Source organism: Melampsora larici-populina, assembly GCF_000204055.1.
Source record: "Melampsora larici-populina 98AG31 unplaced genomic scaffold MELLAscaffold_27, whole genome shotgun sequence".
In the NCBI taxonomy this organism is placed as follows: Eukaryota; Fungi; Basidiomycota; class Pucciniomycetes; order Pucciniales; family Melampsoraceae; genus Melampsora; species Melampsora laricis-populina.
The window spans coordinates 610,478-622,368 of NW_006768791.1; the positions used below are offsets into that span (position 1 = coordinate 610,478).

At 44.7% G+C, this 11,891-nt stretch overlaps 2 protein-coding genes across 2 annotated transcripts; one reads left to right on the plus strand and one right to left on the minus strand.

The window, feature by feature from the left end:
• Positions 1-173: 173 nt before the first annotated feature.
• Positions 174-4,064, minus strand: MELLADRAFT_108135 (uncharacterized protein; the record flags this gene model as incomplete). The annotated part of the gene is made up of 10 exons (XM_007411879.1): positions 174-399; positions 562-680; positions 745-840; positions 901-981; positions 1,133-1,186; positions 1,245-1,361; positions 1,440-1,682; positions 3,519-3,787; positions 3,850-3,981; positions 4,034-4,064. 10 exons carry the CDS (start codon positions 4,062-4,064, stop codon positions 174-176), a joined length of 1,368 nt encoding a protein of 455 aa, XP_007411941.1.
• Positions 4,065-5,350: 1,286 nt separating this feature from the next.
• Positions 5,351-5,923, plus strand: MELLADRAFT_108136 (uncharacterized protein; the record flags this gene model as incomplete). The annotated part of the gene is made up of 2 exons (XM_007411813.1): positions 5,351-5,768; positions 5,871-5,923. 2 exons carry the CDS (start codon positions 5,351-5,353, stop codon positions 5,921-5,923), a joined length of 471 nt encoding a protein of 156 aa, XP_007411875.1.
• Positions 5,924-11,891: the final 5,968 nt, after the last annotated feature.

The window sequence follows — 11,891 nt, forward strand, 5'->3', positions numbered from 1 at the left end:
GGCACTTGTGTTTGCTTACCCGGTCCGATTCAGGCATTCGGATATCTACACGGGGTGAATCAGGCTCTGGGTGGCTGAGCTCAGCTCAGCTCAGCACTGCTTGCCAACCCACGATTTGCACGATTTGTTTCACTCAAAAATTATTTCAATTTCAAAGTCACCGTTCTCTATCTCTATCTATAATACAAGTCTGATGAGAGAGAGGGACCAGGAAAACATAATGTAATACTTGACTCCATTTTGTAATTAGAATTTATATCTGATACGACATATTGAATAGATGGTCGACTTAAGCTATACTCGAGTTCGGGGTTTGGTTTGATGCAGATGTACTCATATGTTCCCCCCCTCCAGGCATTCGCGCCTTGATGGCCTCGTCGGTTGGCAAGTCCAAGGTGACTTTGGGATCGCGGCCTTTCAGGTTTTTGAACCAAAGCCGACCATCAAAAAGGTCGCGGTCCTCGTCATAGATGATTTGGTAGAAGCTGTGTTCGCATGTGTGATAAGTGTTAAGTTCAGCCATTGACAAAGTTTGGGGATACAATATTTATGATGACTAACGCGGTAGTATAGTCCTCATTTCTCTTCATTCGCAACTCGGCCAGCTTCTTATCAACAACAGCCCAAATAGATTCGCGCCCTTGGCCACCTTTTAGAACCAGTCTTGCCGCTTCACGACGCTGAGCACAAAAAAAAGGTTAGCCCTCAAAACGTTTTGATAACAGAAGTTCTATCGGAGCTTACAAGATAAGCGATTCGCGCTCGCGTGGGTTTATCGGTGGCTGCCCACACCTTTTCCACGTTGGTTTCCTCCACGGCCACTCCGCATCTGACAGCAACCTGATTCGCAAACATAATGAGTACTCATATCCCTAAATGAAGGAATGGCCACTGACTGACCCGTTGAACCATTCCCTTGATGTTGGGAACCGGAATGTCCACTAGCTCTTTCATTTTAGAATCATGTATCCCTGCCAAAAGCTGTTTTGATGGTGAGTTTACATACATAATATAAGAAACGTGAAACTAAAAAACTAACAACATTGTGGAGTTTTTCTCGCGCGTGTTTACCGGCGTCCCGCAGGGCACTGGCGTACGCTTGCGTATCAGCGGCCTCTTCAACACCGCAGACTTGGATAGGAAGGTGTTCCGCTGCGAATGCCACACCTTCCTTCGCAACAGTTTTCTATAGGAGAGCACACGGTCAGTCAAAGCCATCAGCCAATACAAAGCTGATTTCTTACCTTGATGGTACTAAACAAAGAATTGGGAAGATAACCTTCCGGGCCGTTCTCAATCGCGGTATACGCGTCGAGCAGGGGTGAAAAAAGTAGTTTGAGGGCTAAGGGGTTGATCAACCCCTAATCCTCAACCCTTTTCGAGGTAAGCTAGCTGCAATGATTCCACACCTGATCCAAAATCAATGCGAGATTACGTACCAGAAGTTTGTCACTGGCAACCCACTTTTGGCGCGCGGGTAGCTTGGGTTGCGTTCCTGGGGTAACTGCGGAAGGAGTGCCGGTAACGATTCCAGGGGTTTGAGCGCGTTCTAAAAGCGCTCGGGAGAGGACTGCCACTTGGTCGCTCAGCGCGTCAATCTTGCCATTGGCACGGACCACCTCCATGAGCAGCTTGAAGTGTGCAGTTGCGTAGGCCAGATGGCGATTGTTCTCGCCGTAAACCTTTGAAAATATCGAAAAATTAAAAAAAAAGTTGAGTGAAATATCAAAGGTTTTATTCTGAGGTAGACTCAGGCCTGGGTGGTGTACCTCTGATTGGGCCATGGCGAATGATTGAAAGGCCCCTTCCAATCCGCACTGCCTCGCCATCGCTTTGAAGATTTGCAAGGTTTGCACGGTGTAGAACTTATAACCCAACAAGGGTTATACAGAGCTGGAAGAGGATAATCTACTAATAAAATGACTAGTAGAAGTTGTCTAAGGACTGCTCTTCTAAAACAACACAATCAGAAAGAGCTCTGTTGTATTGAGTACTGATAAGGCACCAGAGAAATATAACTTCACACGTAATTTTAACTTCAAAAGCACACTTTGTATTACTATCAACACTGCTATAGTGTTATTCCCAATTGATAACTGAAAAAAAATAAGCAATATCTGATTGATATTATTCCCAATAAGTCTTTATGACTATAAAACTAAAGTAAATTTCTCTTTATAACTGTAATAAAGGGCGTATTTAAGTGAACAGGTACTATTAAAATAAGTTTATGATGATAAACAAAATAATAATGGCGTAAATGATAAAGAAAAAAAAGGGAACAACAGTCCCAAAACCCTCTCAAAGTATATATAACAATGTACTAGAACTTTTACAATGGTCAACAGCCTCAAAACCAATCAAATCCGCCCAAAATTCCCTAAAAACCCTATGATGACGCAATGTAATGGTTTTGCTACTAATAAATGATGTAATTTTCACAGCTAAAAGTGATCAATGACGCAATAATATGATGTACAGCACTTCTTATGATGAATACAGGTGATTTTTTCCTTGTAAACTAGCTGAAAACCAATTTTTGAGATTACGAATTTTTTCAGATGTGCTCCAATTTTTGATTACTAAAGTGCATCTTGTAGCCCACGTGTTACTGATCATTTCTGACACCTACATGACCTACTTCTGATGAGTGATGAGTAAGATATTGAGTTGTGAAGTTAAGGTTTTTAGTGTTACATATGACTTGTGACTGTAAATTCGAGATTCACACCAATTCTTTATTTGCCTTATAACTTTTTACACAAACCTCCGTTACTAATGATTTAAAGTTTGTACATTATGTAATCCACTCTTCTGCGTTGAATGAGCCATCTACCAACCTATTCTGACGTCATTTGACATATGTAATTAGCTGAAAACCTCCATTTTCCACGAATTTCACCCATTTTCTTCACTTTTCACAGCTACTACTATCTTTTTCTTGCTCATGTAATATGACATCATCATCTATAGCCTTAAAAATCCCGGAAAATCCTCTTGGCAACCTTAAATTCCATCACTACCACTATTACACAACCAAACTACACGTGTACCTCTTGTTTACCAACTTCGAAAAAGTGCTTTTTTCCTAATAACTTCTGTTTCTACTTATCAACCTTGAAGATTAAAATTGTCATAGTATCATATAATGCTGTTCTTTCATATTCTAACCTCATAATACCCATAACTTTATTTTTACTAACCTAAAAACCATTTTCCAACCTTTATACCTATAATTTCGAATTTTTCTTATGTTTTTCTTTCTTTCTTTTTGTAATAAATTTGTAAGTAAACTATAATGATCTTAATATATAATGTGAAATAAAATGATGTAATGTTGACCTAATGACCAATACATAAGCCTACAAGAGCTTCAATTGATCAAAAACCTCCATTTCGAATTTTCTTTCCTGCTGAATCCTGCTAATAAACTGGTAAACTGGTAATTGTGAATTTTTTAATTGATCCCATAAATTGATCACCACAACGGGAAGCGGGGAAGAAAAGTAAGGGGTTACTTCGCTGGGGTTATCATCCGGGTGACCACCGATGGGTGGCTCAGTTCCACGAGCGCCTCGTGAATTGGTTTGCGAGGCTAAACCGCGAGGTGGCCTCTGGGGACCAGTTGGAGTGCTGGTTTGCCCTGCTGGGGAAACCGATCGCTCGTCCCGCTCGCGACGAGCAGGATCCAAGGGCAAACGGTCCTCGTGGCGAGGAGTGCGCTGAAATTGAAAACCGCGAGACATCTCATGGCTGTCCCGTCGATCTGTTGGGGAGTCAAAAATACCTAAAACGCACACGGGGTGATCAGCTTCAGGCTGCCCAAAGTGCTTAGGAACTCGAACTCACCAGTTGAGTTCCTAAGTGAAACATGGTTGTTGAAACCTTGAAGCTGACCGCCTGCCGAAGGGGATCGGAGGCCATTGCCAAGGTCTTGAGAACCTTGCCCGGGATTTGGGCCTCGACCAGTGATTTGATCCCCTGGAAAGGGCGAAGTGAGTACAACACCATTTACATATGTGGGAAAGCTTACCAAAGTTGAAAGAAGAGTCCATGTTCAGCATGGTGGTGGTAGAACTCGGTTTGGGCAGATCAAGCGGAATGCCCAATTTGTTTGGGTTGTGGGAAGCAGAATTTTGCAAGGCGTGTGGTTTGCAATTTTTTTTGCAAACCACACTTGACAAAAGTGGTAGCCCAGCGCCACTTTTTGTCCTAACTGATCTGAAGTGTGGGCCACTTCAGATCGCTCAAAAGATCTTCGGTCAGCCCTCCAAAATCAGATTGGAATTCTGGAGATACCATCACAACCCACCACCATGTTGCCCAAAAGAACTCGCAGCCATACCTCTCAGAAGGTCCAGCGTAAGGTGAATCGAAAAGATTCTTACCTTGGGTTTGCCAAAGATTCGTGAGTCCAATTCGTTCCACCTGATGTTCATAATTCAAATGAAACTGATCAGTTTCGTGTCCTGTTTGCCTGAACCCAGTGAATCGGATTCGAGTCAACGGGAGCGAGTCATTGCCAAAAAGGAAGACTCACCCCGACCGGCGCTCGACTGCCTTCAGGAAGATGCGAGCAGGACTCCAGGTCCAGAGTCCCAGAGTTCTCACGGCGCTGAACGTGAATCCTCCACTGACGTTCAAGTGGACAAGTTGGGTAGGTCTTTGAAAAACTTGAGTCATAGAACACATAAGTCACCAATAACTGATGTGTTCTTTATAGCGTTCTCTGTTGACCGAGGGAGGGTGATTTTTTCTAAACTTCGAAAGATCATGGAATCTACAACATTGAAGGATTATCTACACTTTTGCCATTTGGAAGCCGAAGAGATCGAGCATGTGCTACCGATCCTTCTGTCGAATGGGGTCAATCATTTTGACCTCTTCTTATTTGTGGACTATGTGAACTGGGACGTTTTGCGGAAATGGGGTATCTCAGTAGGAACCAGCGCTCGCATTATGGTTCATGCGGTCATGTACTATCAATTTCACGTCGGAAGGGGGATTTGATTGGGTTGTGAATTTAATTTTGTCGTACATGAAATGCAACAACAGTGTTCAATCTTGCATCATGAGATGGATTGTGGATTGATATCATCATTAGCCTTTGTTTGGAATTATTGATGGTGACTAAAAGCGTTGGTGAAAGGTCAAACAAGATCTGAGCGATATCTAGCCTGGATATCGCTCACGAGATTGAGTTGAGATATGATCGATTCCGAAACGGAGTCATTGATATCACTTCATCAGACGTGATATAAACAACTCCGAAGTTTGCTTCACGCTATCCATCATAACTTGTCAAACTTCTATCAAACTTCCCAAAAACACAAATCACCCAAAATTCACAATGCTCATGAAACCGGTCAGAATTCTACCCCCTCGGATGTCACCCAAAGTGCTCAAATTGATTGAGAAGGCACGTGCGGAAGGCCAGAACCTTGAGGCAATGGACCACCTCCTTGATATGCTCGACTTTGGCGAAATGACCCACTACGCCAGCTTGACCACTCGCCTGTCATGCGAAGGAGCCAATTATCCTGATTGGATTGCCCGGCTTGACCAAACCATATGGACACTGGCGAACAAACGATTTTACTTGCAATCGCCACCTTCGGAAATTACCACCCTTCTTGACTTGGTTTTGGACGAAGTCGTGTTGGCCATGATTCACGCCACAGTTCATTGCACTGTGTCTCACGCGCTTGGAAATATGAGAGGCGCGCATGATGCCGTCATGTGGATCAAATGGTTCTACGATATCAACAGTAAGTTTCGTATCTGAAGAACCTGATCTTAGCATATCAAACTGAACTTTGTTCATTTGCTCAGCTTCAGACAAAGAAATCTATACCTTGTGGTGTTTGTAGGATCACACAAAGGTTGTGTTTTTGGAGAAAATGAATCTTTATCTTTGGCATAAATTTAACACGAGGCATTAAACAGAAAGAATGGATTCACCATATTATAATCCATTCAAAGGGGATCATGGGATGTCAATGGCTGTAATTAAGTCACCATAACATTAATGGATTATAACATTCAGTCCTGGTCATCATTATATATTTGCTTTGACTATTCATTATATATTTGCTTTGACTATGCTGATACTGAATATGGTTCAACCTCCTGTGTGACGTGCTTCCGCTTGCCAGTATTTGAGACCTTGTTCAATTGCCTTGTTCCATTGATCCGGTGAGACTGGGGTCATCAGGTCACCCAAAAGCTGTTGATGAAGCTCGCCAGAGTAATGAGCTGCTGCATTGAGGATGAAAGACTTTGAATCAACATGGTCAACCCCCCAAAGACCAATGGTGGATACCCTGCGCTCAATCAGTTTGCGTCTATTTTTGGCCAAATTACAATGTGAGTCATGACAGTTGTGTTGAATGTTGAGCAAGCACACAATATCCTGGTAGCCGTCACAAATAAAAGTGAGTCAATATTCATTCCCTCATATCCTGTGAGTGCAACTACTGACTTTGACATTTCTGGTCACTATTTGTTCGGTTACCTTGACCTCACACATGCCATAAAATTGGTTGATTGGCCCCTTTTGACAAACTTTGATGACAATATGGGTGTATGTATCAGATACCCCATCAAGCTTCCAGATTGATTGTATTTGGCCAATTGCTGAAGGGGAGTTCACCTGGAAGGGAAAATGTTAATGAATTGGCCTGACTTCCCCCACATGAAATCAAAGTTTATTTCACAAACCAGAACAAAATCATCTTTTGCTGCCTTGTGATCTCCAAGTAACTTGATACTTTGGTATTCTTTTAACTTCCCACGGTCTACACTCGGTGGAATGCAAGAAGGTGCAATGGATTGGTGTTCACACAAGCCTGAGAACACTAAGTCAGTGGAAATGAAAGCATATAAAGCATATCCAAATTATGACTTACGCCCAATCGAGTATGTGGTGATACACCCCAATTTGTTGTCCAGTCGCATTGCTTTGAACAACTCAGGTACAGAAGATAATAAAGCCTTCAAACGGGGGCCGCTATAGACACGAGATTGAAGATCTTTGTCAAAAAAAGATGAACCAGAAACAAACACTCTCATCAACTGCTGAGTGTTGGATGTGTTTGCTATGTCTTGCCCGGGACTCTGATGATTTGAATGTATTGAAGCATGTCGAGTAACCCCATTGAACGCCTCGAGTTTTTCAGTAGCAAAAAGACAAGCTGGCCCAAACCGTCGAATTGAATCTTGGAGGTGAACAAGCATGTGAAATTTGGGCTTGTTGACCCAGCGAGCATTGAGGGAAATTAGGTTCTTCAGAAATCTTGAAATCGCAACGTCCAATTCACCTAAGTATTTTTTCATGTTTGGTATCTCTGTCTGAAAAATATATGAGCTGAGAACACAGAGAGATGTCCACAATTCGCGTTTTTCCTCGGAAAGGTGTTCAAACAGCACAAAGGGAACAGACTGTAACACAGTCCGGAATTCCTTACCAACTAGGCTCTGATAATAAGTGATCATTGTGTTTGGTTGAATTGGTGGGATGTTTAAACCGCTGGTGTTGAAGGACCTCCATCGGCCAGAAAGATCGTTGTACATATTTGAGCCTGCTTTGATATTTCCAAGCTCTTTCATTGTGACACGGAGAAGATACTTTGTGATACCTAACAATGCCACGTGGAGAACCTCCACCGGAGTATCTTTGTGACCATCAAAACCTACAAAAGGGAATTGGTGGCTCAGCTACTACTCACAAAAGTAATTTGTGAGTAACTGACCTTTGAGTCTCAACATGGGATTGAAGATATGTTCCCCATGTTGAGCATTTACTTCTTGACATAGCTGCTCCACCTCGGCTGGGGGGAGAGACTCATGAGCTACCACAACCTTCTTCTGAAAAAATTCGTTCATTGGATCTCGCACGCCAAAATCACGGCCCATTGCTTCTACTCGAGTCTTCGTGTGGCGCTTTTGCGCGGTGTTCCACATTTCTTTGGTCCAGCGTCTAGTCTGGTCCCAATCGCGCCCAGGTAATAGACACTGTAAAGATAAGTCAGCTCATTTCAAAAATGACTTTCCAAAGGGAAGTCTACCTCATACCTTCTCTCCATCGTCATCCAGGCCAAGGAAGTCTCTGACAAAGTTTTCGGATTGTTTGTCAGCCTGCTTGGACACATGTAGATCACACATGCGACAAGGAGTAAGAGTGTTGGCTGGGTTGAGAGTATTTGAGATCTCTGCATGCATCGGTGAGTCGCCCAGGTGGAAAAGAGACACTGCCATCACCAACACATCCGCACCAAGGGTGTGATCATATGCAAAGAAGCCATTGGTCCCATAGTCACTACCGGTGTTAAGCAAGCATTATCAATACCCAGAAACAACCGTATAAGTAAGGAAAAGAAACCGCACTTTATATCATCAACCACCTGATCAAATAGCTCTAGAGCTGTGGCACAATTTGAAGTGGCCAGGAAATGGATATTGAATTCTTGATTTGATAGATCCGGAGGTAAACCGGCCAGAGTCAAGTAGATACTCATGTGTTTGTTCCACTTTTTGGAGACGTTTCCTGATGTGTCATCAGAATAAAGTGCCAGAGGGACATGTCGGATCACTTTTCCTTGTGCCTTGGCTCGCCACGGGTTTTGAACTGGATGAGAAGGGACCGTAGCGTGTTCAGAATCTACAAATAGATAATGAGTCCAAATAGATGTTGAGTCTCTTGAGTTTTCACCAACACAACCAAATGTATTTTGAGACACTACAGACAAGGCTTACCATACATATAATTGCCACACAAAGTTTGCAGAAGAACACCATTATCCACCTCAATATGTCCAAAAGTTCGCCAGAAGTCTTTGCAAGGAATGGTAAAGAGAGTGTTGGAGTCAAAAGCACAATCTTCAGGAATGATGATTTTGAGATTAGATTGACGATGAGGGTCTTGTTTTACTAAGGCAGGAAGACACCTTGACATCAGACAACCGTTTTGTTGGAAGAAGAAAATAGGCATCACAAGCTGCTGAGTTTTAAGTTGGACCGGCTCGTAGATGTAGTAGTGGATATTGTTGTATGATATCATTTGAACACGTAAGTCTGGTGGATAATCTTCACGCCACTTTTCGCACTGAGATAGACGGTTGATAGGACCAGGAATGGTGAGCTCAGGCACATATATCAAATGTGGGCTGACCAAAGGGTTCGCCAACTCCTGGATAGAACAACTGTTTAGCTATGATCAAGCTGGTCAAATAACTAATGATGGTAGAATCACATTACTTATGATGGTCTTGACATCCAATCCAAACAGTGGATTCCCGCAAGGACTAATCCGTTCACGTATGTTAAGACCAAGCTTGTTCTTCATTCTCTTTACAAGTGCCCTCAAAGTACCCCAATCTGGAAGCGTGACTGACATAATACGGAGGCGAGACCTTATTCGCTGGTATTGGGTACGCGAGAGGAGGTTCCGGTTTGACCCAATCATGAGCAAGGCAACCACATGCTTTCACCGTTAAAAAACCATCAATGAGTGTCTAATGATATTTTATTGTGTTATAGTCAATCTACATACCTCTTTCTTTTTGAAGGGGTACCATGCAGCTGCCTCTTCAACTCTAATTCCTGCAAGCTCACGGTCCAAAGCTTCCTCATAGCCAGCTTCATCTTCAATGTCATCAAGTCCAGTTTCAAGAGCAGCAAAGGCATCACGAAGCGTATCAAAATCTAGCCGCATGTCTGAGTTATCTGATTTGTATCCATTCACATCGGTTTGGCCAAAAGAGCAGAGGGATTGAAGGCGTATTGGAAAGATCATTGTCATCTTCAAAATAGTTGTTTAAGTTGATTGGAGGTGGCGTTGGGGATCTGTCCATTGGGGTCTGGATCTGCTGACGGAAGGCTCTGTCTTCTGCTTGTCTTGTCAGGAATTGCTCAGCGGCACGTAGGTGTGCCATTGAAGCAACGTGAGATTCATATGATTTCATAGTGCGGCTCTGTGTACATACTTCACATTGATACCTTAATGGACTCTTACTTTTTTCAACAATAACTGTGTGTGTGGAATTGAAGTGTCAGTTAGACCACCATTTGTAAGACGTGCTTGAAATAAGACTTACAGCGTGGGAGATCCATTGTGATTGAACAGGATTGGGAGAAGTTAATGAGGTGTGGTTGTGTTGTGCAGTTGATGATGTGGTAATGGGCCAAAGTGAATTTGGGAGGGGAGTGCAATCACCAATTGCAGCGGTTGTTTTCGATATGCGGATCGGGTTAGCCCGGAACGAGCATGCGCACCTGCTGGCCGCCTGCAGACTGGGTGCGAGGCGGTCTGCAGGCTGTTTTTGGGCCTGGGCGACTCGGATTGCCTCGCTGGCTGAATGGCCGCCTGCAGCCCGCCTACAGACGGCCTGCAAGGCGGTCTGCAGGCGGATTTTGGGCCCGACCGTTGGCAGGCAGCGTGAGACTGATTTCTGCCTGAAAGCCCTTCCGTGGTGTAGCTAATTTGGTACTCTGGTAGTCTTCTGAAGCCACGCCGCCGATGCAACCTCCTCGTTCGACGTGGGCGCCATTGGCCACACGGGACGCACCTCAAGTCGAGGCAGGGCGCCTGCCTAAGTCAATCATGTTTGGCTCGCTGCAGTTTGAACACCAGGAGCGCCGCCCTGGGACCCCTGTGAGCTCATCTGTGATGGTGGTAGGTCCTCCGCGTGTGCCTCAAATGCTAACTCGTTTTGGTGGTGGACCCCATCAGATTATGGGCCGGCCCAATCTTCATTTCGCACGGGGTCCAGGCGTAGGTGACATTGGTCAGAGGGGTGATCCGACTAAGGTGCTTATTCCTTTAGTTTGTGTTCTTCTTGGTTTGGATGAAATCGACTGACCGACTGGGTTTTTTTTAGCGAATCATTCCTCAGGATGCGCAGGTGAAGATTCCCTCGCTGTTACCCCCGGGTGACAGCAATCAAACATCTGTGGGGGCTGTGTGGGTTCCCATTCCCAGGTCGTAAGTGCTTTGCTTTCTCGATTGATTATGGTTGGCTTTCCGCATGATCTGTTGACTGTGGTCAATATGTTTTGCCTGGCCGATAGGGAGCGGAATGGTGAGGGGCATACGACATATGTGCACGATGTCTCACATCCACCGTGGCGGTCCAAGGATGACTACAATAGTATTGTAGACTGGAGATCTCACAGAGTGATAAGTAATGATCGCATTGCTGTCGGTTTCAACGGGGTTTGTGACGCCGCCCGCTCGCTCAATGGCCTCAGTCATCAGTCGGACCCTCTTCCCTGGTTTCGGGATGGAGCCAATCCAGCACGGGAGGCAGTTACCTCTGCGAAGTACAACTTGCATGTACTTCGAGAATCAGGGGAGAATGGTCCTTCGTCATCTGGTGAGGATGAATGCCTCCAAAGCCTATTGGCTGATTCGGATGAAGACCCAGTTCCAGCAGGGCAGTCTGGTGAGTATTACAACCTATGTCATGTCGTTTTCATAGGTCCAAGACTCATGATTTGGTTCTGCCTCCAGTTGAACGATTGCTTTCCGCTCGCAGGCAGCCACCTGCCCCTGCGTCCTCTTTGGCATCAAACGGACAGTCAACTTCATCGTCCGCTAACGGAACCGCGAGCACCTCGGCCGAGAATCCCCGGATTCAGAAAGGGTCCCCAGTCAAAGATCCTCGTGATTTGACTGACAAACCATGGACCCGATCCCGTTCGAACATCTTGGAACGAGGGCAATCGGCTCAACTCGAAGAGGTTGATGAGCTGGACGATGTCTTGGACGCGGTGCCAGATCCCATTCCTTCGCAACCGAGTCCGGCTGCGAGTTCCACGCCTAAAGACCAAGGGCGCAGAGGACGAGGTGGACGATCCACTTGAGCTCGTAAGTCACGTGGTGGACGTTCAGG